This window comes from Musa acuminata, chromosome BXJ2-11 (assembly GCF_036884655.1).
Source record: "Musa acuminata AAA Group cultivar baxijiao chromosome BXJ2-11, Cavendish_Baxijiao_AAA, whole genome shotgun sequence".
NCBI classification, from domain to species: domain Eukaryota; kingdom Viridiplantae; phylum Streptophyta; class Magnoliopsida; order Zingiberales; family Musaceae; genus Musa; species Musa acuminata.
This window is the reverse complement of record NC_088348.1, coordinates 4,523,355-4,549,736: the sequence shown is the minus strand read 5'-3', so window position 1 is coordinate 4,549,736 and position 26,382 is coordinate 4,523,355. Positions and strand designations below refer to the sequence as shown.

The 26,382-nt window shown below is 37.3% G+C and overlaps 3 protein-coding genes, 1 long non-coding RNA gene and 1 other non-coding gene across 9 annotated transcripts; 2 read left to right on the top strand and 3 right to left on the bottom strand.

The window, feature by feature from the left end:
- Window positions 1-328: 328 nt before the first annotated feature.
- Window positions 329-6,880, bottom strand: LOC135581999 (eukaryotic peptide chain release factor subunit 1-3-like). 3 transcript variants are annotated; one of them, XM_065134115.1, is made up of 3 exons: window positions 6,724-6,880; window positions 797-2,256; window positions 329-673 (listed from the first exon to the last, which is right to left on the bottom strand). In XM_065134115.1, the coding sequence occupies exons 1-2, from the start codon at window positions 6,849-6,851 to the stop codon at window positions 906-908; spliced, it is 1,479 nt and encodes a 492-aa protein (XP_064990187.1). In that variant the 5' UTR covers window positions 6,852-6,880; the 3' UTR covers window positions 329-673; window positions 797-905. The 3 variants fall into 3 exon arrangements, with proteins under 3 accessions (XP_064990187.1, XP_064990188.1, XP_064990189.1); XM_065134116.1 differs by having other exon boundaries at window positions 797-2,245; window positions 6,724-6,826; XM_065134117.1 differs by having other exon boundaries at window positions 797-2,242; window positions 6,724-6,800.
- A 1,789-nt stretch (window positions 6,881-8,669) lies between these two features.
- LOC135627505 (uncharacterized) lies at window positions 8,670-11,294 on the bottom strand. Its single transcript, XR_010492637.1, has 2 exons — window positions 10,426-11,294; window positions 8,670-8,992 (listed from the first exon to the last, which is right to left on the bottom strand). It is a non-coding gene; the product is annotated as an uncharacterized LOC135627505 (long non-coding RNA).
- LOC135628038 (U6 spliceosomal RNA) lies at window positions 11,085-11,187 on the bottom strand. Its single transcript, XR_010492764.1, has one exon. It is a non-coding gene; the product is annotated as a U6 spliceosomal RNA (small nuclear RNA).
- A 9,991-nt stretch (window positions 11,295-21,285) lies between the features above and the next one.
- On the top strand, window positions 21,286-22,233 carry LOC135627375 (NAC domain-containing protein 68-like). Its single transcript, XM_065133455.1, has 2 exons — window positions 21,286-21,730; window positions 21,814-22,233. Exons 1-2 carry the CDS (start codon window positions 21,308-21,310, stop codon window positions 22,150-22,152), a joined length of 762 nt encoding a protein of 253 aa, XP_064989527.1. The 5' UTR covers window positions 21,286-21,307; the 3' UTR covers window positions 22,153-22,233.
- Window positions 22,234-22,813: 580 nt separating this feature from the next.
- On the top strand, window positions 22,814-25,041 carry LOC135627490 (probable E3 ubiquitin-protein ligase RHC1A). Of its 3 annotated transcripts, XM_065133612.1 has the most exons (3): window positions 22,870-22,956; window positions 23,095-23,134; window positions 23,860-25,041. In XM_065133612.1, the coding sequence occupies exon 3, from the start codon at window positions 23,883-23,885 to the stop codon at window positions 24,984-24,986; it is 1,104 nt and encodes a 367-aa protein (XP_064989684.1). In that variant the 5' UTR covers window positions 22,870-22,956; window positions 23,095-23,134; window positions 23,860-23,882; the 3' UTR covers window positions 24,987-25,041. The 3 variants fall into 3 exon arrangements, with proteins under 3 accessions (XP_064989682.1, XP_064989683.1, XP_064989684.1); XM_065133610.1 differs by lacking the exon at window positions 23,095-23,134 and having other exon boundaries at window positions 22,814-22,956; XM_065133611.1 differs by lacking the exon at window positions 23,095-23,134 and having other exon boundaries at window positions 22,814-22,956; window positions 23,792-25,041.
- Window positions 25,042-26,382: the final 1,341 nt, after the last annotated feature.

The window sequence follows — 26,382 nt, the reverse complement described above, 5'->3', positions numbered from 1 at the left end:
TGATTGGTACCATTGAGCCAACAACGCCTACCACATTAATTGTGGAAAACCATCCATGTGGGCCAACCAACCCACCCCAAAACACCCGCTCTTCACACAAACACTTCCATCTCTTTGACTAGGCTGACATTTAGAATGACAGGGGCCGAAACCAGATTTGAAGACCAATCTCAGATTAAGGATACCATCCAATCAATAGATGAATAACACAAGCAAAAAGAAAAGACGCACCTGATTGAATGCAATACCTCTTTGCTCCGAGTCAGAGAAGGCCCAGTCATAAGAACACAGCTTTCTTCCGATATATGACTGACAATGCTACCGACCATAGACAATAAAAGAGTCGCATTTCTCGATTATGCTGAGAGTGACGCAGAACGGTCTTGCTAATAACAGCACATATATAATAAAATAGGTTCTATCTTAAGAAGAAAGCAGTTGCAAGCATCAAATCAAACCTAATGACAAATCTTCCGACTGGCTAAGACTGGAAGACAGCATCGACAGAAAACAAAACAGACCATAGTACCCAGGTATTATATTATAAATAACTGGTCCCACGTTTTCACGTTAACCACTGCATCCGAGAAACCTTCATCTTCTGCGTAAGTATATCTCATTTCAGCAGCTAATTAAGTCCCACGCTTTGTCGCCTCAATCTGTTGTGCAGCTCCTGCATGATGAAAAGACTATAGGTTGTAGAAATAAACTATGAGATTTAGAACCTGAAAATTCACAACTGTAGGAAATGCTGATGTTCTAACAGAATGATAATAAAAGAAAAAAAGTATCATACCCCGTCCATAGTTTTTGAGATGTGTGCAATTCAAGAGAGCAAGTTCGGTCACAGGTGGGGCCAGCACAGGCTCCCTCTGGACCGAATCCAGTAATTGGTTGGCTGATTGCTATTCGGAATCTTCATCATATTCCTCGTCGGAAAGCTCATCGAAGGCCCTCAAGTCAAGCTGATAACGAAGGATTCCCCCAATGCCACCGAAGCCTCTGCAAAACTGAGATCCCTCCTGAGATTTGTTAGTAACAAATTCAAGAGTACATCCAAAGCGCTTGTATTCATTTGCAAACCACTCCAGCAGGGAAATTTTCTCCTGTACTTCCAGCTCTGAGGAGGTTACGGAATCCAAAAAATTATTCTGATCTGTTTCCTGATCCTTCCGCAAATGCTTTATGACAGTCTCACCACTAGTGCTATGCTTCAGGACATACCGGTTTATATCCAAATTTTCCCACACAATCAAGGTCTCAACGGCACCCATCTCAAGAGCTTTCAAGGTGTCCTCAACACCAAACACATACTTTCCTGTGTCTTGACTTATTTCCTCAAAGTACTTGCCTATCAATTTCTTTTCCTGTATGAACTTGACATTTGATAGAATCTCAGCTGATAGCTCAATGGCTTGGTTGAAACCATTCTCGCCTCCATATGACACATCAACCACATTGAGAATTTTAGCCTGTAGCCGTTGATCAAACATATCAGATTGGCTTAACTCTGTCTTAAAATCAGCAGACCCAGCCAGAATTAATCCTGCAACATTAGGCTGACTTGTGGCAGGATTGATAAAAAATTGAGTCGCAAGCTCAGCAGTTTTGCGGACATAGTTATGGCGCTTCTCCATCCTAAGGCGAGCAAATCGTAGTGCTGATTGACCACCTCTACCATGCTTTTTTGGAAGGTCAACTGTGAACTTGTGAAGAACCTCACGTGTATTTCCACTTAAAGTGCCAAAGAGTGTACCATTGCCATCCATAACTATGAAACCAAACTTGTCATCAGATTCCAAAAGTTCATTTAATGCCTCTGTATGAAACTTGTTATCACAGAGGTAAAGAGATGCATTGATGGGCTTGAATGGCTCAAAATCTATTGTGACTTTCTTCTCTTTTCCATCTTCAGTAACAATAGTTCCAGTGTATAAAACTAGTCCATTCGGAGGAACCTTGTTGTATAGCTTGAGTCTCTGCTGAGCGGAAGTAATCGCACCTAGAACAGACTGTCGATTGACTCTACTTTTGATATTTGATGCAGTTCCATATTCATCACCCAGCATCTTAGTGACTCGAGAAACTTGATCACGAGGCGGCATAATTAGAGAGATCATGCTAGTGCCATTACCTCTAGCTGCTTCCAGAGCCTTGATCAATTTCTTGACTTTCCAGATCTCAATGTTCTTATCCGTTTCAGCCATTTCAGCTAGCTTGTGCCGGAATAGTCTAGGAAAACCTACTGCAAATGATCTGGCAAATAAGAAGATTTGAAAAGAATAGGCATCAAAAGAATTCCTAGAACTAAGCCAGACAGCTTGAGATATTTTGATGAAAGTCATTCCATAAACAAGGATAACAGCAGTGTGCATAGATAGTACATGTTTACAATTTAAGATATGCACAAGAAACATCAAAATGTGGTCCAAAAACAGTGAATACTGATGCTACCCCAAGGTTAAAAAGACATCAACTACAACAACCTAAAAGTAACAGGTTCTCCATGCAATTCAAAGAAAATCCACAAATTTTCTTCAGAAATCAGTTAGCAAGAGTTCTGCCTTACACTGAGAAACAAAATAATAAAAATAATAATATGCAAGACAGGGTTATACCACAATATAGTATAAAGATTGAAGAAAGAGATTATATGCATAGTATGGAATTTGGATGAGAGAAGTATTATGACAAAATGAAGCAAACTTTGTCCTTCAACATTGGAAACTAATAAAATGGACATCTTTTTCAAGGGAAAACCTAAGTACCAACCTACTCTGTTCTTTTTAGGACCATTGAAGCATAGTTTAGAATAATCAGTCACATAAAGATGGGAGAAATGCCAAATTATTGACTTCAAAAGATTGTGAGGTTGGACTCTTAGGAACAAAGATTACCCAGCCATGTACCAATGATGAAGAAAAACTCCATGCATTCTTCTAGTTCTGATGTGTACAACTCACTTGACCTACTCATAACACATTCAATAGCTTAAGCAATTCCAGAGGATTGTCAAAAATCAAGAAATCTGATTTGACATGTGATCCATGAATTTTGGGGCAGGGTAATCATGGCCAATCCCAGTTAACACTGATAAAAGCACTAGTAATTTTCAACCTATCATAATCATACCATACTACTACTGATTTCGATCTAGAATAATTCAGTCAAAACCATAAATGATTCAGAGGATTCCAATCTATCTCAACCTAGCTGGAAGATGCTGGTCAATCCCAAATTAATCTGGTGAACCTGGTTGTTCCTGTGTTAACACTGAGCAACTCCAATCCGATGATATATGATTATAATTTGACTGATAGGACCAATTACAATCGCAATGTTTCAATGTCAACATAGACTTGGCCAATCTCTGAACCTCAGTATTCCATGTAGACTAGCATTTTGCTATGCAAGATTCTAAATGAACTCATCCTCACAGCAGTTCAAACAAGCTCAATAGACATGAAAAATCATGTACAGTAGTAAAAAATGGAGAACTTCCAATGGTAAAATTAGATAACAGAAATTCATCTAAAACGTAGTAAGAGTAAGCCTAGGTTATCCTCTAGCAAAGAAACCCCAAATTACCCTCCAACGAATTACATACCGTCATTACATCACTGCACAATTTTTTGAAAAAACAAATCACCATCGTCCAACTGTATAATTTTAAATTGACCATAAATCAATATCAAATTGCCTAATCATTGAAAAGTATTCTTGTTATAATCAATAAGGACAAAGAATATCGAGTTAAGAAACATGAAAAGAATCAAATATCATACTAAACAATGGCAGCAATATACAGAACAGGGAAAAGCAATTCTCTTGAGCAGAGTCCATTATTACTAAAAAATCATGTGTTGAAATTTGCACATTTCCCAAGTAACTGTCAGATCTTTTTTCAGACAAGTGACAGAAGAAAATAAGGTTGAATAACATGGCTAGAATCAAAATTTATATGCAGCAATGAAGGATGGTTGATATAGAAGATTAAAGGGTTAAACGAATCACACGAGAATCAACATTATATTATGGTTTAAAAAAAACAAATAAAAATTAGCCACTTCCATATGACAATTCTATCAACTGTATGAGACAGAAGACCTAGAAGATAAATAAATAACTAATGATTCTAAACAACTACCTAAAACAACCAGGCCAAGGAAATGTCTCTTAATGCTTTCAGAGACTATACAGAAACCTTAGCAAAAGGTGTCATGCTGTCTTGTGAGTTTTCACAAAATTATTTCAACTTGTTTCAGTGACAGAACATCAAATCAAGCTTCTAGTGACTTCATATCTTAAGTGACGCATGTGGTCTAAAGATTTTAAGAATAGTTATAGATGTTGAGGATCAAGGTCAAAGATGCACCTAAAACTTCAAATATAATTACATTTACTTGGGAAACTTGGTGGCAGTAATGTGGCTTCATTGCGACCTAACCACATTGCAATTTGCAATGCAAGGCTGTGTATATTAAACCTTGTCATACCACATTGGCAGAAGTCTCATGTAATAGGCTGCCTAAATTAACTGCAATTGACAAGAAAGGATCCACTAATTCCTTGTCCTATTTTATATTATTTCTAGTAACCAGACACATCCATCTCTATGACACTAGCTTCTTCTACATACTAATTTCTAATTGCACAATGTTTCAACACAAATCATTGTTGGCCTTACCATTGTATCATAAGATTTTATTTTAATTTAATATCCACATGACATCATAAAATGTTTGACGTCCTTCCCTACTTTGACCATCCCATATCAACTCTATAAAAAATGTCTTTACACTGAATGTGAATCCAAGATATTTAGAAGTTACAGTTCTAGGAAACGCTTGTCCATTCATCATTACTATAATCAAAATTCTTCCCTTGGAATCGTTAAAGTCACTTCATGTAGTTTGGTTTTAGTTCCATATTATCTAAAACACCTAGTTTCTAGCATTTGTCAACAATGGTCAAGTTCCAATTAAAATGCAACTAAATTCTCATCAATAAGAACATCATTCTCAAAGAACATGCACCATTGAAGTTCATCTTGAATACGGAAACTTTATCCATAATCAAATTGAAGAGAAAAACACCCAACAACATCCTTGATGTACATACATAGTTATAGAGAACATGACTACATCCATGGTCATAAATGCTAATCACAACTCTATTGTGTCTTCTATCACATTAATCAAACAAATAAATAGCACTGTCTTATGAAAAGCCTATTGAAACGCTCCATTCTAGGAATATGTAAGATCAATAAGAATAATACATATGTCCTTCTCCTTGCTATTATTTTTATATTAATTGTCATGATAAAATAATTTATGTGGTTGATCTTCTGAGCATAGAACCAAATGTATTTTTGAAGATACTTATTTAAAATCTTAGTCTTAGTTCAATCACTATTGCCTAAAGTTTCATATTGTGGCTTATCAACTTATTCTCTATAATCTAAGCAACACTAAATTTATCCTAGATTATTATACTAGGATACCAATATGCTTCTCCTTTAACAACCTGTCTTGCGTTGTTCATCATCGAGTGGACCTGGTGTCATGTATTTTAATAAGATTAATCAATTAACAAGAAGGACAGGTTCCAGTTCATCCCAACATGTGCCAGGATACCTAACCCTTATCCCTATCACGTCTCTGGTTTTCCACTCTTATCTTGTCACCTCGCATCATCTTGTCAAGGCTAGACAAAAGCAGAGATTAGAGAATCAGCCAATGACCAAGGACACAAGTAGATAGCTCTTTTTCCTTTGGAAACCCGTTGTGCATTTTCATTTTAGATCTAGAAGAACATCCAATTTATCATACCATGCTGATGGTACATACTGTCAGCTGCCAGCAACTAAAACCTCGCCTGCAGCATCTCAACAGCATAATTCTAAATGCTAGTGCATATACATATGACATTCATAGTCAAAGCATCATATTTTCTGTTCTATTATGCTGATGCTAACAGTTTGCCACGGAACAAGTTTTTCTATCCTAACAGAAAGTTGTGGCATACACACCTTATTATTAATATAAAACATAAATACTATGACCCATCATAAAAAAAAACAGATCCATGGAATTCCTGGCCAAAAATCACAATATAGAAATATACAAAAAATTTACAATTTTTAGTTTCAGTTTAATAAATTTCAAAACAAGAGGGGAAAAAAAGCTAAAAACTAAATCTACAGATCAACGATGAAATTACCACCTTTTGGAAGAAAATCATCAAAATTGTGATCTACCACCACTTTTACATGGCACTACATTGGATCCAAGGAGACCTCAGGGATAGATGTCCTATTTAGTAAATAAAGCAAATTCCGCACACAAACAACCATAATCCCGCAGCACAACAATCAAATATGATAACAGGTATTCATCTTATGATCTAGATACCAAGAAGAAAAATCAAAATTTACAAGATTCCATCACAAATAAGAAAAAAGAAATCGAAAAAACCCATATTTTGAACCCAAAACGAGACATCTGGATTCTTCTCCCAGATGCAAAGGCGGAGAGTTACAGAAACACAGACCATAGCAACAGCTCGTGGATCCGAAGTAAACCCATACGGGATCAAACGAAAATGGATCGATTTCAGATCGGAAAAAAGGAACAATCAAAACACTAAATCATCAACTTCGGTAAAGAAGAGAAAAAACAAAAGAAAAACCATGGAAGAAGCTAAGAGGGGGAGATGGACCTCGACGGCGACGTGCGGGAATACGAGATCGCCCCAACAGACCGAAGCCGAAGGTTTCTTCCTCTTGAGGCGTCTGGTATTGGACTGCTGGAAGCAAGCTTGCAAAGATATAGATGCTGTTTTGACATGTGCCGGTGGCCCTCTCTCAGCCGTTAAGATCTCAAGATCAGACGGTTATCAAAGCGTCGAATCTTTTTTCCTCGTAAAACGAAACGTAATTCCCCGCTGCGTCGGATGACGATCGCTTTTTCAACCACATGATTCCTGCGCGTACACCGTTCGCGTACGCCACGCGCGTGTGCAGCATATTCAGGGAAGTGAACCCGGAAACGGAACTCAGTCGACACGACTTGCCCGCTGGGTAGCATACCCGCGTGCGCACCGAAGTGATCCTCGTGATATTGCATTTACATGGACAGCACCGCACGTGGGTAACGGCGGCACGAACACACAGAAAAAAGCATTGCTATAAAGTGGGTCCCACTTAAATGTCTTCTAGCTGTAAGCCTTACGAACCACTGGACAAACTTAGAACCCTTACCATAACGCGATCGGGAATGGATTCGACGGCTCCGAATCAGATCAGAACCGGGTTTTAACGATTCGATTCTACACCGTCCATAACCGAAATCATTAATTCTGAAACCGTGATCAGGTCTACCGACCCTTTGTTATTTCATTTTCCAAGTAAAATTTGTATATACTATATTTGAACCTTATAATTTTATAGCGGAAACATGAGATGATCCAATGAATTCGAAAAGAAATGAGGCCAGAATAAAAAAATAAATCTACTAACAAACAAGTAATCTTGAAAGAAAATTATATTGGTACACATTCATTCCGCTAATTATTATAGAGAATAAACTATCTATAAGGAAAGCACGTTCAAAATGAAACAGTAATCTCAATCATCCCATTGTTACCAAATATAAACACATTTCCTATTAAGAATTTATCCACCCATCGGGAGATTTATAGAAGAATATATATGGTAAAGAAGGCCCAAATTTTGAACAGTCGTTGGATGCAATAAATCACTTTATATGAACAAAAAAGTGCAGAAATTAAGCACACAGAGAAACTGTTGGATGTGCAGCAATATTCTTAACAAGAACAATACATCATGATATATTTGGGAGATAAACCAATACTGTCATATTGGATAAAGTCCAGAAAGCATATGGCTTATGAGAAGTCCACCCTATTCCGGTTAAGCCACTTTTTCCAAAGGTAAACTCATATGATCCATGGGTTAAAATATCTCTAATATACTCCTACAAAAAATAATCCATATTAGAGAGTCCAGAACATTTGTGACTAACAAGACACTCTCTCTTCGACATATCTTCTATAATAGCAAAATGGTACTATCAATGGGCCAAAACAAATAATACCTAAGGGATAACAAATCCTCATACCATGATCCAATCATCGACAACATAAATAGACTTTATCCACCGAAAAAATTTCACATGGATGGTCCTTTGATTTCATAAAACAATGTTTGCTTGATCTTGACACAGAGTTTGTAATCATTATAACTGATGGAGAAAACTCAGGCATGCTTGAAGAGTTTCATACTAAGCCAATAAAAAATTGTGGCAACAAGTATTAGAAATGAGTAACACCTTTTAAACAATGAACATAGTCAAGAGTTTTTGAGATCAGACTCATTATTTTTTCATACTGCCAACATCATTTAGAAAATTCACAGATTAAGAAAAGACGATCAACAGAGTCATTTTTGAATCACACAAAGGACACGATAAAGGCAGATAAATAAACTAATCAGATTCTTCCATATCATAAAAATTAATAATTAGGCTACCCAATGCATTTGTTGCACAAAAGCAAATTAATTGTTATACGATGGAAGAATCTGATTAATTTATTTTGAGATTTCAAAATAGGAAAATTAATTTATGTGCGTAAGACAAAATTAATTGTTATACTATGGATAAACCTCGTAAATTTATTTGGAAGATTCAAAATATGAAACACAATAATTTCTTTTGGAAAAATATGAATACATGCCAATCACTTGACAGTAATAACAATCGATATGCTGTAGCACAGAGTTTTGCCTCGTATGTTCCGCAACCAATATTGAGTGTAATTTCAGCATCAAATGATGCAATTAGTGCTCTTCGACACGCATGACACTGCATGGTCGGTACAAGTGTGCTGGCATTTCATACATATAAGATGAGAGGCTCTTCTGGCTATGTGATCAAATCATGGACCCTGGATACAACAACATCAACTCCTGCAATCAAGATGAGAAAGGAGATTTAAATGGCAACATACGAAAAGGTAACCAAAACTATAGTCACGGGAAGATAGCTGGGACTCCACGAATGAAATCTAGATTTTGCTAAGGGAACATAAGTTCTTGATAGAGTTGACATCGTACTCTGATATGCGATAGTCAGGATTGGCATAAGCTAAATACAGTGAAAGATTATGGTTAAAATGGATGTAGTCATGAAGCAATCCATGGACTGAACTGCAAAAATAACATGACGATGAAAAAAGATCCTACTTCTTACGATTATCAAGTAACAATCCAGCAAAGTGTGCTAATGATGCTGTGATACCTTATGTATAAAGTTGCTGAATCTGAGCAGCATAGTGTGTTATATAGCCCACAGTGTCATTGGCATGTCCTAGTGCCAAGACACCGAGGGAACAGAGATGACCGACCACTAGAAGCTTGTGCCGACCTAGTGCTCTGTTTACTGGCCTGTCCTGACATTGTGCTGGCAGAAGATAGCGCAACACCTACACTGGTTGCATGCAGCAAGATTTATCTAAGCACCTTCCTTGATTTTGAAATCATTGGACAATGGAATAGATCAAACCGCCTTCTTTTCGCTCTTCAACTTTCTTCCGTTGACATACAATGCTGTGAGCAACTAATTCACATGTATCAAGACCATCAGATCGTTAAAAGCTATCACGTCCTTTCAGTTCATGATGGATCGTTAAGGGCATGGCACTCGTGTCATGCTTCATCTTCATCCTATGAGTTGAAGTTTCTAGGTTGTCAATGGCACACAGATGGAAACCATTTCTTGGTGCTGAACCTGCTACCTCTCTAATAGGCAACAGCAGAGCCAATATTGGTGAGGACAGAGATATGGTGTTGTTAGAAATGGGAGTCGGGCCATACACAAGAATTTCACATGTTAAGATATCGGTGATACTTCAAATCGAAAAAAAAAAAAAAATACATTAGTAAATGAAAATAAAGGAACACTAGACATTTTTACAGTTATTTGTGTAGCCAGTGCCAAGTCAGAAGCAACTAATTCAGGTCTTCATCATATATACAAACACACATAATTATGATGCCAGTCATTCAATACTTGTCTGCTACAGAAAGGAAACCTTAAGGTGTATGATTCATCTAAGTCTTCAAAAAAATGGGTTTCTACTTTACAAGAAAGAAAATATCCATGCAAGATCATTAAAGGTTTTCTAAAGATAAAATCATCCAGAACTTGTCGTTTATGCATATATCATGTTATGCTCGGCAGTCTCGACAACATATACATTTTTTTTTTTTCTTTGCTTGTAAAGACGACACAATCATATATGTTTGGAAGGAGATGGCCAATCCAGACATGGTTAGACGCAAAAACGAATCATGTCTGTATAACTTTTAAGTAAAAGGAAAGCGAAGGAACCAAATCTTACAATGTTAATCAGAGGTCCGAATACCATCAACACATAACGCCGTCTTCGACCAGAAGCAAGTATTCATGGGAGTGCGCAAGTCGAACAAGTCAAGAAGAAGAGTAGAGTATCCGTCGATAACATAAAAAACAATTCAGCCGGCGCCGTAACTGATAACGTTGCTCATTATGCGAGTAAAGAATGGTGCTGTGATCTAAAGCGAAGCGAACTCAGAAGTCCATCCATCCATGTCCTCTGGTTTCCAGAACCGGAGAAGAATCAAAACAAATCGAGAGAGAGAAATAGAAACGAGAACTTGATTAAAAACCACAAAGGAGACAAAACAGTACTGAGAGCGAGAAAAAAATTCAGCAGAAAAAAAGAAAAAGAAATGGAAAACAAACCAAAATAAGAACACAAATGGGAGAAAAAGGAGCACAGAACCCTAAATCCTAAAGAACCAGATTAACAGCCAATAAGAAACAAAAAATGAAAGCGAGTCGGAATAGGACACGAATGGGAAAAAACGGAGCACAAAACCCTAAATCATAAAGAACCAGCCAATAAGAAAGAAACCAAAAACAAAAACCGAATCAGAAGAGGGGAGGCTGGGAAATCAAATCAGAGAAGAGCAAAAGGATAGGAAATCAAATGGAGAACAAGAGAACGCGAATCGGAAAAAAAATTTGGACCATTTCTCGATTTGTGCGTGTCATCCTTGCGCAGGGGCCATGCTAATCTTCTCTGTATCGTTCCAATTTTATCGGATGTCTCCGAAGAGACAACAGTGTCGCCGATCGACGGATTGATAAAGGGATGTTACATTGAAATTAATTACGATGTGGGACTAAACCTTGCTAATAACTATATTTAAATTGAAAATAATTATATTTCACCCACCGACCCCCCAAGCTTTCTGCACCACCCAACCCACCCCAGCCAAGTCTTGCTAATAACTAACTCCTTCTTCAGCAGCTAATAATAACAACGCCATTATGCTGCTAATAAACTCTTTATCAAAACCGATAGTGCTCTCTCTATCTTGTTTCTTCTTCCGAGAACCCAAATGCAATTAATTATTCGTCGGTTCAAATGCAGCACACTTGTTATATTCTCGAATCATCTACGAGCTTCACTGCTCCGACCCGCCTCCCAAGTTTCCAGGAAAAGTATGTCTCAGCATTCTCCAGAAAGAAACAGCATAGTCATATATTGGCATTGGCTTGCAAAAATATAGATTATCCTCCGTTGACTTGAATCTTTAATATTTAGGCAGGCAAAGAGAAACCTTAATACTTAGGCAGGTAAAGAGGTCTGCACCCATGTTTAAATCTTATTTAGTGAAGCAAAACATATCATTTTTGCAGCTAGTAAACTGGTTCCAGCAAAGTTACTGGGACTAGATTCAATAAACTAGTAGACCAGCCCAAGAATGCCAAGATAATTAATTAGCTAGCATAAAGTTAGTATTAAGAAAAAGAAAAAACAGTCAAGATACCAAAAGAATGTGCTAATTTTATTCTTAAAGCTCGTAAAAAAAAATTAGAGAGAATAAAATAATTGGTTGTCCTATAGAATAAAACAAAGTCAAAGAATAGATGATTAATCATCTGGTTCATGTACTAAAGCAATACTAGTAAACACAAAAAAGAATGTCCAATTGCAAGATAAATTAGCATTATCAGTTGGCTAGTCAAAAAATATGTCTCCTGAACAATCTAGTTATAGTCGTAAAGCAAGGAGGACAATTTTTCTTGACACAGCCCAAGACAACAAATCGATTACAAACCATGTATTAATGATAAAATGCACCGGTGCCGTTAAATAAGAAAATAATGCGAGCTGCAAAATTCAATCATTGTGGCCCAAATATTTCCCACAGCACTCGGTACAAGTACAAAATATTTATGGTATCAAAATACATGTTACATATTTTTTATGTTGAATCACAAGCCAGACACCAGCTTCAGAAAATTCTAGTTTATGATTAGGCACCACCTCAAGTTTGAGCTCCACATCAGCTACTTCTGCAGTAGGAAATCTCAGTCCTTCAACTCCAAGAAGTTTGTACAAGGAGTGGATGAATGTCAACATTTAAAAGTAGAAGATATAATAATTTTTATACTATGTATATGGGCGGTTTAAGTGGTACTCCATAAATGGATTATTTAAAAGTGAATGATATAATAGTTTTGATACAATGTATTTGCATGGCTTAAGTGCTACAATTTAATTGGATGATTTTAAATTGACACCAATACCCTAAACCCGAATCTCTTCCATCTAACATCATCTACATGGACTATTCACACTTGTGCTTCCCAAAACCCTTTTTCAAGTCCTTATGCATCTCTTGTGTAGGTGTTTCTGACACCTATGTCTTTGATGCTGTCAACACATCTCTTATGACCAATACCCCCTAGATATGTCTATAATGATCAATATTCCCTATGTGATCGATTCAAACCATTACACTCCTAATATCCTTATGTGTCACAGCATGTGACATCCCCCTTGTGGGTTAGTTTATGTTAGCATACCATGACATCTATCGTGTATCTTCTACATGAGGCACCCCTATGTAGACGGTTTAAGTTGGCACATCCCATTACTCATATGTGTCTCCTGTGTCTCACGACTCCTAAGCAGATGATTCAAGTCAGCATGCACTAACACTCTCATGTGTCTCCTACATATGTCATCTCTTATTTGGAGGGTTCGTGTCAACACAATTCAAAGCCCTCATGCATCTCTTACGTTTGACACCCCCTATATAAATGTTCAAGTATACACGCACTAACGCACTTACATGTCTCCTACATTTGACCCTTCTATATAGGTTGTTCTAGTTTGTATGTCCCAATGCCATCATGTGTCTCATATGTTAGAAACATTTTACGTGGGAGGTTCAAGTAGGCATGATATGATGTCCTCATGCATCTCGTATATCCAACACTCCTTATATAATAATTCAAGTCTACACATTCTAACACCCTTATATGTCTAAGTTTGACATGCCCTACATGGGGGGTTCAAGTTAGCACGTCGTGATGCCCACATGTATTTCATGTATCCCACATCCTCCTATATGAGTAGTTCAAGATGGCACATTTTGATGTCTTTATATATCTCATGCATTTGAGACCCCCTACTTGGATTGTTCAAGTCTATACACCATAACACCCTCACTTATCTCCTATTTCTTATACACTGAATATGGGTTGTTCTACTTTGCATCCCTAGACACCCTCATGTATCTCCGATATCCCACATAGCCTATGTATATTATTTAAATTGACATGCTTCGATGTCGTCACATGTCTTCGACGCTTATGTGAATGTTTCAAAATGATATGCTCAAAGCCCTCACACGTTCCTTGTGTCTAGCGCCCCTTATGCATGTTGTTCAAGTAAACACATCCTCATGCCTCACTTATCTTGAGTATTCAATGTCTCTTATGTAAGTTATTCATGTCAACACTTCTCGTCACACTCATGGGTCTTAGAGTCTTATGCGTCTCTTATGTTTGAGACCCATACATAGGCAACTCAAGTCAACATCGATGTCACTACACATCTCATACATTTGACACCCTCTATGTAGATGGTTTGAGTCCATATGTGCCTTATATCTCCTACATTTAACATCTCTAAGTGGATGGTTCAAGTCAGCATGTATGGATGTCATTATATGTCTATGTATGACATATGGAAGTGGATCAAGTCAGTATTTCCTTGAAGCTCTTGCATATCTCTTATGTCTTACACCCCTTGTATGGCACGATTCAAGTCAACATGCCCTAAAGGCAATTTTGATATGAAACTTAGCCCTCTGTATTTCATTCGTAACAGGAACCTCAAAAAGGCTCTCTTGTATTGTTGACTATGGGATCATTAGACCTAATATGCTACCACTACACCAAGTGAAGGCACTAATCGATCCACGATTGCAGAACAATCCCCTATAAGGGTTCTTGGGTAATTTTCGAAGATAATGGATTTCTACTTTGAAAGAGGAACTTCCAACTCCTCCATGTCCAAATTGGCCTGAGACCTTTATGAATCTCTAATATCCCACACCCCTTATGAGGCCCTAGCATATCTCCTACATCAAATACCCCTTACATTAGCGATTCAAGTTGGTATATGCCCTCGTGTATCTTCTATGTCCAACACACTCTATGTGGGATGATTTAAGTTAATACATGCCAATGTTATCATGTATCTCTTATGTTCGACACCCTCTATATGAGTGATTCAAATCAACATGTCTTGTGCCCTCAAGTGGCCCTTACATCTAACATCCCAACATAGGCAATTCAAGAGATCATGCATGAATGTCCTCACATGTCTCTTGCATCCAACACCTCATATATGGGATAGTTCATGTTAGCATATTCGATAGTCTTACACATCTCCTATGTCTAATGCCCCATATATATGGTGATTTAAATTAGCATGCTCTAATGCCCTCGTGCATCATCTATGTCGAACACCCCCCTATGTGGATGGTTCAATTCTGCCCACTTAGAGCCCTTGCATATTAACTACTTTTGACACCTCCTATATGGGTGGTTCAAGTCTTAATGCTCTGATACTCTTGCATGCCACTTACATTTGACACCATCATGTATTAGTAGTTCAAGTCGGATGCCTCGATGCCCTCGTATGTCTCTTCCATCTGATGCCCCTATTTGGTGGGTTTATGTCAACCTTCTTTGATTCCATCATGTGTCTCTTATGTTGGACACCCTCTATGCGAGTGAGTTAAGTTGACATGCCCTAGTGCCCTCACATGTCTCCTCCACCCAACAACCACTACATGTGCAATTTAAGCTAACACACTCTAACAACTCCTATATTAGTGGTTCAAATCGGCATGCCTAAACGTTATCGTATGTTTCCTACATTCGATACCACCTTATGCTAGTAGTTCAAGTTAACATACTCCAAGACCCTTGTGAGTCCCTATACACTTGTGTGCCTTTTATATCTGACACCCCCTATACAAGTAATTTAAGTCAACTTGCTTTAATGTCCTTACGTGCCTGTAACATTGGACACCTATTACACTTGTAGTCTAGGTTGGTATGCACAGCATCTCCTATACCTAACACCCCCTATGTGAGAAATTCAAGTTGACACATGTCAATTGTCTTATGAATCTCCTATGCATGATAATCTCTATGTTGGTGGTTCAAGTTAGCACACTCCAAAGCTTTAATGTATCTCCTACTTTTGACAGGTACTACACAAGCAATTCAAGTCTTTAATGGATACCACCTACAAGGGTATATTTAGTTAATACATTCTAATGCACTCACATGTCTCATGCGTCTAACAACCCTTACGATGATAGTTCAAGTCGGCATGTGGTCCCATGCACGGGAAATTCATGTAGGCATGCCTTGAAGTCCTAATGCAATTCCTACGTTTGATACCCATTGTGTGGGTTGTTTAACTTAGCACATCTGATGCCTCGTGCATCTCGTGTGTTTGAGTCTAAGTTACTACATCCTAAATCTCTCATGTATGTCATATGCTCGGCATTCCCTATGCTGATGATCCAATTTGACATATGCCTTCGTGCATCCTATGTCACTTATTCATCATGCCTCAACACTCTCATGTGACTCTTGCATCTGACATCTCTTATGTTGGTGATTCAAAGTTGGCACATCCTGACATCCTTGCACATCTCGTGCAATTAACAGCCTCTATGTGGGTAATTCAAATTAACACTCCCTAATTTTTATGTATCTCCTAACTTCAACATGCCTTATGTGGATGGTTCAATTCAACACACCCTGATACCTCACGTTTCTCTTGCACCATACATTCTATACACGGGTTGATTCAAGTCGGCATGCAAAGATACCCTCGTTCTTCTACCATCTTTGGCTACATGGCCTTTCAAGTAACTTTGATGTCCTCATGTGTGACAATCCTATGTTGGTAATTAAGTTGACATGCCTCGACGCTCTCAATATCTTCTATGTCTAATACCCTTACATGATGGTTCACATTCACATACATGATACTCTCATGCATCTCCCTAGTGGCATCCTCTAAATAAGTAGTTTAAGTTGGCACTCCCTCACGCCTTTTCACATCTTGTATCTCGTGTTGCATGACCATGTCATCAATATCAGCAACCTTTGATATTTTATAGTGGGGACGCACTCCCTCACGCCTTTGCACATATTAGCATTCCATGTTGCATGACCATGTAGTCAATATAGGCAACCTTTGATACCTTAAAGTGTGTCCTCACACTTGACGTGCCCTCACCGAGTATGGCGAGAAATGTGTGTAATGCAACCCTTGCATATGAGGCATGTCCAGCCTTCGATTTTATGCATTCACCTCAAGCAAAAGCTTCTCAAACACCCTTTAATTGATTTCTCATGTGGGCTATAGTTGTCAAGTTCTTACATACATTGCATTCTCGTAGAAGTAGCTCACCCTAAAGCTTTTAATGGTGCAAATGACTTGGTCAATATATTTGGGCCAACTAGAATTTGACACATGGAGCACAAACAGCCAAACGTGCCACATAAGCATTAGTTGGAGGATAGAATATTCTCTTGGATAAGTATTATTGCATGAATGTTCTCACTACTTGATTCTCAAGTATGGTTCAGGATCAAAAAAAATTATTTTCAACCTTCACATGACGCTTTGGATTGACTTGAGTGTCAAAGTGATGACAATAAGAATGCTCTAGCAATGCTCTTATGTCAGAGTGATGATGATAAGAATGCTCTTGATTCATGTTGGCATGCCCCAATAGCCTCATGAATCTTTTGCATTCGATATACTTTATATAAGTTGTTCAAGTCATCACACTTAAGTCTCTTGTCCATTTCCTGACACCCCCTATATAGGTGGTTTGTGTTGATAGACTTCTTACGCTCTTGTATGTACTTTGTGTTTGACATCTCTTACATGGTCGATCCAAGTCCTCTTGATACTCTTGTACATCCTAAAGCCTGTCTCATACATCTAACACTTCTTACATGAGCAATTCATATTGACATGCCTTAATGCTCTTATGTGTCTCTTACGTTTAACACCCTCTGATGCCCTTACACGTCTTTGCATCTGACACCCCCTATGGGTTCAAGTTAGCATACCCAATATCCTCATGTCTCTCCAACACCTAACATCCCTTACATGGTATTTCAAGCCAACATTCTATAACACCCTCACACGTCTCTTGCATATGAAACCCGAAGTTCAAGTGGGCATACCCCCATCGCTCTTATGTGTCTCCTACATTTAACACCTCATACATGGGGGTAAACGTAAGATCGTCCTAAAACACATTAGGAGGGATGATATGACTAATGTATTTTGGGTCAATTAGAGTTAAACATGTGAAGCCTAATTAATTGAACATATCACATTAGCACTAGTTGTGGAGTCAAATCATCTTTTTGTAAGAACATAACACTTACCACTATGTAAATATAAGTTCTCAAGGCTTTAGGATCGAAAATTTTAATCTTCAAGTATGCATAACATATTAAACTATCTTGAGCATCAGACTAATTGCACCAGGTATGCTTTGATGCTAGTTTTGCATATGACTCCAGTGACATAAGAAACTTATTTTAAAGGAAGTCGCTAGAGTATCACCTCCTCAAAGATCTTGTTTTTAAGACAACTATCTTTATGAAGTAGCCAGATCGACTTGTGCAATCATTGAAAATTTCTCCCTTAACATAAATTAATTTATATAAATAATATATTACTTTATTATTAACTTTAATGTTTGTGTACTATAATTAAGGAAATAATTAAATTTGATTTCTTTAATCATGTGGACAAGTTAAAAATTTTGCTAATCAATTAAATTATTAATTAATATATTTCCTAATTAGTGATATGATTTTAAGAAGTAAATAGTATATATTCTATTTTTCGTGTGTGAACCATATGAAATGAATGTTATATTTTTATCTTTATGTGTGAAAGCAAACTAAAAATAAATTAATTAATTAAAAATTAAATATTTAATTATTCTTCAGGAAGATCTCATCTTCTCTTATATAAAGGAGACTCCTCTTCCCTCATTTCTCATTGAGCATCATAGGAGGATTGAGGAGAGGATTATCCGAGGAGATGATTAGAGGATAGTCAAAAAGACATAAGATCTTATATTCTTTTCTAATCAGTTTTGATTCATGTTTTGAATCATTAATATTAAAATTATTATGATTTTATGATGCATAATAATATTTTAATTTTAAAATGTTATGATTAATAAATAATAATAATTGATTTATGATGTTAGTTTGATTTATAATGATCTTTTAAGCTTAAGTAAATTTCAATATTAATTTAATTATTAAAATTATTATTTTTAGATTAACATAATAGTTCTAATTTATTTAATTAGATATAGTTATGTTTCAAGAATTATGTATGAATTTTTATGATTTAATTAGTTTTAAATTTAAGATCATATATTTAAATCCTTTAATTCATAGATTTGAGTTATTTTTTAATAATTTAAAATATTAAAATCTAATTTGATAAGAGGAGTCTAATTTGGGTCTAACTTGAGTCAAGTTGATCTGTCGGACGGGGTTGACCCTACCCATGTGGTTATGTACGACCAAACACATGACAACCCAGCCCATAAGATATGGCTAGGCATGACATAGCCCATGTGGTTAGGTAGGAGTCAGCTTATATAGCAAGGTACGACCCGATCCATATGTCTAGGGATGACCTAGTCTATATGTTCAAGTACGATCTAACTCATGTGGTTATGTATGGCCCAGCCTATGTAGCAAGGTACAACCCAACCAATGTGGTCAGGTAGCAGCTAGCTCATGTTTCAAGGTACGTCCCAACCTATGTGGCTAGGTAGTAGTCAGCCTATGTGGTAAGGTACGACCCAACTCAACTCATGCGACTAGGTACAACCTAGTTTATATGATCAAACAAGACCCCAACTAATATGTCAAGGCACGACCCAACTCGCAAGCCTAGCATGGCCCAGTTCGATGGTAAGGCTCAGTCCAACTTGTGATGGAGGCTTAGCCTAGTCCATGAAGTTAAACCTGCCCACTTATATGATTGACGCTAGACACATCATTGTTCCTCTATCCAACCTATTGTATCTCAGTCCAACCTATTACTTGGGATAAGCACATGCGACACACATGACTCATCCAAGACTCAAGTGGTTTAGTTCGATTTAGGCTAGTACTATACGATATAATCTGATTTTCTCTCCCTTTATTAGTTTAAGTATGTTAATTGACTAAATTAGACATGTTTGATCGGTTAAAGTCGGTTCAAGGTGATTTCAGACTAATTTAACTAATTCAAACTTACTTGACTTAATCGAGATTAATCAAATCTAAATTAGATTAAACTATGATGATTTCAGACTGATTCTATAAGGATTTGGGATTGATTCTATTAGGTTATAATTGATTTGAGTTTGGTTTAAGTCAATTAAGTTATTATTAGGATTTTGGTTGATTGAGGACTATTGAGATATTGATGTTTCATGCCTTTATGATTTGATGAACTTAAAAGGTTTTATCTATTATTTAAAAATAATTATTGGTTTTCTACTTTTCTTAAGTTTATGATATTGATATGATTGTTACTATGTAATATATGTGACTATGCTAATGGTCCATATTGGAAGTACAACATGTGAAAGAAACTATGTGCCCATCATAGTTCGAAGCCACCAATGAACATAGTCTAGTAGATCATACGACAAGCATAGTTTCTCATAATATTTGATCATATTGATTTCTTGGATGCATGTATGAATGAATGGATGAATATAAATGAATGATCATAGGTGTTTATGTATCTTTGCTGAGGGCAGGTACGGTGATTCTCTTCTAGAATTAGCGTATCGTCAAACATGACAATTAGACAGTTCTTCTATCTGCTATTGGAAAGAATATATCTCTACTTGAGCAAGTGGGGGATACCACTCTATCCACTGTTGAGAGTGTGATGAGTTATCTCCATCCGTTGTTCGAAAGAATCCATCCCGTGGAATATGCTTCTATATCCGATATTGGAAGAGTGCATTGTTCGGAAGAATCCATCCCGTGGAGTATGCTTCTATATCCGATGTTGGAAGAGTACATTATGAGATGTGATGTACATTTTGTTATCTAATTATGACGTATGTGTTGCCTATAACTTATGCATGATTTTATTTATTACATAAGAAATTACCATTGCCTTTGTTATGTATAAGTTTATGGTGAATCGATATATTATTATTTTTTATTAAATTATTAATATTTATATATGTTTCACGATTATTGAAGATTGTTTTTAATTTAATTTTATTTTTTCAAATGTTCTTAATCATTTTTCTAGTTAATAAAATATGTATTATTGTAAAGACAAATATTTGAATTTAAAAATAAAGAAAAAAAGTATATGCTGTAAATTATGGATAATAAAATAATAATTTTTTATTTTTTATAAATCCTGGATGTAATAACTTACTTGCTCCGTAATCAATTTTGATACTTGAATGCAACGGGCAATGGACTACTTCGGTAACAAATACAGATAGATACCTCTTGAGTGTTTTCGAATAGTTCGGTTCTTGAAGTCCGCCTCGTCCTCCGATTCGTGAGACGGCACGCAAAGCCTATTAAATTCCATGTGGGTTAAGGCACGGTGACGGATTTAAGTTGGAATAAGTAGGAAATAGCCTTTTTACTACAACAGGTGAACAAGCAATCAGCTAGTTTCTACCCAGGTTAGGTTGTGTCGGACGGGAGATTAGTCTTCAGCTAAATTGTCGGAGTCCTGTCGGACACAAGAAAGCCACCTTCATGTGTCTCTATATAAGGAGGAGGAAGGCCGCTAGCTGTCGTGACCGGCACTCTCCAAGCGACCAATGCTTCCGCCGGGCTTCACCTTCCAGCCCTCCGACCAAGATCTCGTCGTTCACTTCCTCCTCAGGTGGATCCATGGCCTGCAGCTCTGTCGCAATGTCGTCCAAGAGGCCGACGCCTACGCCCGGGAGCCGGAGGCGCTCCTCCGCGGCCGGCAGAAGGCCTACTTCTTCACCACCCTCAAGCCCTCCAGCCGCAACTCCTCGCAGGTGGCCCGCCGGGCCGGGAGGGGCACTTGGACGCTCAATACCAGCAAGCAAGGCGATCCCATCAAGTTGGCCGTCGCCGGCGGGTACAAGGTCATCGTGTGGTTCAAGCGCCACCTTTCCTTCCACCTCGGCAACGCGAAGAATTCCACCGGCTTCGTCATGGACGAGTTCGCGCTAAGTAGTAGTTATGCTCCATCCAATTCCAAAGGCCGCCCGGTGATCATCTCTATACTCCTGTTAGTTCACTTCTCGTTTCCTACAACCGATGTGCTCTTTATATATGTGCACACGGATTGCAGGGTCAAAAGGTGTTGTGTGTGATAAGACAGACCCAGAGAGCCATCAACGACGCAGCAAAAAGAAATAGACAGCAGCTTCAAACGTGGTCGCCGCCGCCCACCCCTGCCGCCGGCGTTCGCAAAGTGTCCAACGCGCGTCTCCAAAAGCTCCAGCTGTTGTACATCTTTAGAAGCATGAAACGATGGGGCTTGACCACCGCCGAGGAAGAAGCGCAGTTAAAGGATTTGATGCACGATCCGCAAGTAGATGAGAACCACCCAACGATCAAGAACATGGTTGCACAGTTTGCGGATCGAGCCAGCCAACTTGATTCGATTCATCATGCTTCTCTCTCTTAATCAATCTTCCTTTCTCCTTTCTCTAGCTAGTGGTTTAGGTGTTAGATTTGGATTGTGGCGACAAGTGTTTTAGGTATTTTTTCGAAGCATCAAAAATATTGTTACTAAGTTAAATTTTCAATTAACTCGTATTGTATTTTTTATATTTTTTCAATAGATAATAAAAATAATAAAATTCTATTCAAAAACACTATAATGGATATGGAAGTATATTTTTTTATATATCCTTTTATTCTTAAACTAATAAAAAATATATTTTTAACCTTATAAATTATGGTAAATTATTTATATTATCTGTTAAGTCTTTATTCCTCGGTTTATAATATTTTTGTACAGGCTTATCATGTTACCAAAAATACTTATATATTATATTTTTAATTATAATATAAGTTTAGGAATAATTTACTTATTCCCAAATTAATAAGAATATCTATTTTAAATTATTTATATTATATGTTGTGCCTTTATTCTTCAGTTTATAATATTTTTGTTTAGGTTTACAATGTTACCAAAAGTACTATATTTTTATTTGAAAACATTGTAATTAGACCCCGTAACTTTTATATATTTATATTTATATTTATATATATATATAGGTTCACGTTATGGATTAATCCTCTTTGATATCAATCATAAGTTAATTTGGACCAAATCGGACGGTCCATCACGAAATCGTCAATCGATTTGTACGATCCCGTGGCGGAGAGCGAGGAAGCCCTCTCTTAGCTGTGTCGAGTCGACAACCGGCGTGTATTCGTAATCTGATCTCTCTCGGCGTGGATTTCATATCTCCTGTTGCTCGAGGTATAGTTGATTTTAATTTGTATTTTTTTATAACACTTGTATTCGATCGTGTTTCCAGGTAAATGAGCTCGATTTGGCTTTTTTTCTCTCTTTACCGATTCCCTTCTTGATTTGATTTGATATGACTGCTATCATTAGGATTTATATGAAGGAACCGGAGCAAGATTGGATGACCGGAGTTGAGATCTCGATCCAGGGTTTCCTTTTCAATATATTGTCCAGTTTAAGAGTAGATTTCTATTTGTTCCCTTAGTCTTTGTTTGTTCTGTTGGGGGCAGTAGCTGGACTAAACTTGATAGTTCATGATCTAGCAAGAATTTTTCCTCGGTCATTTGGTGAATTGATTTTTTTTTTTTTTTATGGGAAGTGGAAATGTATCGGTCAAATAATGTCAATTTGCCCTTTTTTTAGCCCTGATTTCAAGCTGATCTTTTCTCTTATGCTGTATCAGCTGTTTAGAATTAGAGTTAAACGTCTGTTTGAATTTTCAATGGATAAAACATCTTCTTTGATGTGTAAAATATGTGGAGTATGAAGGGTAATCTCTGGAGCGTTTGCTGTCACTAGCTTTTCATCTTTATTATGAGTCTGCTGCATATTGATTTCTGATACAAGCAACAGAAATTTCCTGAGAAACGATGGCATCTAATTTCAAATGTAGATTATTATTTACAGTAGGAATTATCGTTTACTTAATTCTTTATGCACACAGATTAAACTAAAACGTAAATTTAACCCAATTTTAGTGTGCCTGTTGATTGATGCTATGGATTAGGTTGTTTATTTATTTATTTTTTTAATTGATGTTTGAAATGTATCATAATTTTGCTTGCAGCGAAGTGAAGATTTCGAAGGATTTTGCTTTTCTTCTTTGCTGATCTTGATTTTGGTATTGGACGTTAGGTTGAAGTTGAAGAAGGTGGAAGATGCCAAACAATAGTACACACTGGTGTTACCAGTGCAGGCAAAGAGTAGAACCTTGTCAGAGGCACATGGTCTGCCCCATTTGTAATTCTGGTTTTGTGTTGGAACTTGATGAGATAGATGCCACACCGAGTGACCATGTTCGGGTGGATCCTGATGCTGTTCATGATCCATGGATTAGGATAATGGAGGCCATGTCTTTTTTGACAAGGAGGAGGAGGGTGAGAAGTAGACATCATGGTGGACTCATTAGAATGCTCAACGTGAATTCAGATTTTGGTATGGAATTTGGATCAGGCCCTTTGGCAGTCTCTAGGGGGGGTCAGATTCCAGTTCATGAATCCGAGGGCCATGGATTGGACACCTCCCTTAGTGGGCATTATGGTGTTGGAATTAGACAGGCCGACATGATAAACTCTTTTGTTGAGCCAGGCCTGGATGAACTGATTGAACAGTTTATGCAGAATGATAGACATAGATCCATGGAAACCCTCCTTAACAGGCATTATAGAGTTGGATTTCGACAGGCCGACATGGCAGACTATTTTGTTGAGCCTAGCCTTGATGAACTGATTGAGCAGTCGATGCAGAATGGTAGACATAGATCCATGGACACCCTCCTCAATAGGCATTATGGTGTTGGAATTCGACAGGCCGACACGGCAGACTATTTTGTTGAGCCAGGCCTTGATGAACTGATTGAGCAGTCGATGCAGAATGATAGACATGGAGCTCCATCTGCATCACGATCATCTATTGATGCTATGCCCATCATAAAAATCAATCAGAGGCATCTTCGCGTGGATTCGCAATGCCCTATTTGTCTGGAGAGGTTTGAAATAGGATCGGAGGCACGAGAGATGCCATGTACGCATTTATATCACTCTGAGTGCATCATCCCATGGTTAGAACAGCATAACTCATGTCCAGTCTGCCGCTATGAGATGCCAACTCAGGGTTCTGGTGGTTGGAGTTCAAGGTCAAGTGGTCAAACTTCAGGCAGTAGTTCAAGGAACAGTGGACAACGTCTAAGGAATCTATTGTCACGCATGTGGCCTTCTCACTCTTCAAGCTCTAATTCTAATTCTTATTTGAACCCAAACTGAGGAATCATTCTACTTCTAAGTATGATCATACCAAATGAGTTGCATACTTTGGATAGCTTTGATCACTGTTGGTCTTTGGCCTTGTTAAATCATGTTGTTTTTCTCATCTTTTCAAATTGTTGAAAATTCAAATTCCTGTGAATTTACTTGTTGGAAAAGAAGGGTTTTCATATCAAAGAGTGGAGGGTGGCTGGTGCTTTTACGCTTGCATCTTCCATCCAAATGGTGTGCTTTTTCTCGTTTCTTCTTCTATCCTTGTGCTGAATTTATTATATGCTATTGCATAATGTGGTTCATGTTTGAGCAGTAAATTATAGTTTTGAAGAATTCAATGGGGAAAGATGGGTCTCATATGGAAGTTACATTTAGTTTTTTTTTTTTTTTCTGCTTGCACCTTTGATCAGTCTCCCAGATTTTGTGGATGATTGGTTTTGATTAATGTCAGTACACACCTGAAACTTGTGAATTTGAAGTTGAAGAAAGTGTTGCTCAGATTAATCTATGACTTGCTATTGCATGCAGCAATATTTCTGTTTCCTACAAACTCTTCTTTTTTACTGTAATTGTTATTTGTTACTCAAACTTAAAGATAAGGTGGCTTGCAGGTATGAAATGCAATCAATAATGGATGCACTTGGTGTTGACTTGAGCTTACCCAGTGTTGTTATTCAGCATGACCATAAATATGCTTGATATCTATTCAATCAGCAAACTGGACCTTTTAGAGATGTAGTAATTAGCAGCATGCTGCATCCAGTAACACAATGATATTTTTTATATTTTAGTACTGTGATATATTGTTTGTGACTGAGAATGCAATGTTCTCTCTTGTTACATGCAATGGTCACTTCTCCAAGTCCAACTATTTGTAGAGCACTACTATCCAAGCTTTCCAGCCTAAACTGTGTAAACATGATATTTTGTTATCATTTTCTTTTTGTCCTCTCAGTTTCGTTCTTTATTTACCTCTCTCATTGTCATTCTTATTATTTATTTGAATTCATTTATAACAAAGGGATTCTTCACAACTATATTTATAGCATAATTTATATATATTTTATATATTTTATAATTTAAATATTTTATGTTGAACTTGGGGTTGCATTATTTGATCCATTGCTCCAACCACTGAATGGATCGTTCTAGATTTGGCCAAACCAATGTCAGAGTTGCAGAAAACCTTTTGTGTTCCCGTAAATTATTTGAAGTATTTACATTATTCATTTTGGTAAGGAAATACGACAGATAGGTCAATTAAATCGTCAAATAAATGGAAAGATTGAAATCAAGAGCTGCGTCTTCTTTTTCCAATCTCGTGCTACTTTATCTACTGCTCGTCGAAGAGGTAGGAAAGATTGGTTGATACAGTAGTTTAGATGTAGATGGCGGAGAACAG

What these genes read in the sequence shown, in the direction of transcription:
- LOC135581999 (XM_065134115.1), bottom strand. Translation starts at nt 6,851, where the DNA reads ATGTCAAAACAGCATCTATATCTTTGCAAGCTTGCTTCCAGCAGTCCA. An exon ending in TCCCGCACGTCGCCGTCGAG is followed by an intron (nt 2,257 to 6,723) that starts GTCCATCTCCCC and finishes CTTATTTGCCAG; the next exon opens with ATCATTTGCAGTAGGTTTTC.
- LOC135627375 (XM_065133455.1), top strand. Translation starts at nt 21,308, where the DNA reads ATGCTTCCGCCGGGCTTCACCTTCCAGCCCTCCGACCAAGATCTCGTC. An exon ending in CCAATTCCAAAGGCCGCCCG is followed by an intron (nt 21,731 to 21,813) that starts GTGATCATCTCT and finishes CACGGATTGCAG; the next exon opens with GGTCAAAAGGTGTTGTGTGT.
- LOC135627490 (XM_065133610.1), top strand. Translation starts at nt 23,883, where the DNA reads ATGCCAAACAATAGTACACACTGGTGTTACCAGTGCAGGCAAAGAGTA.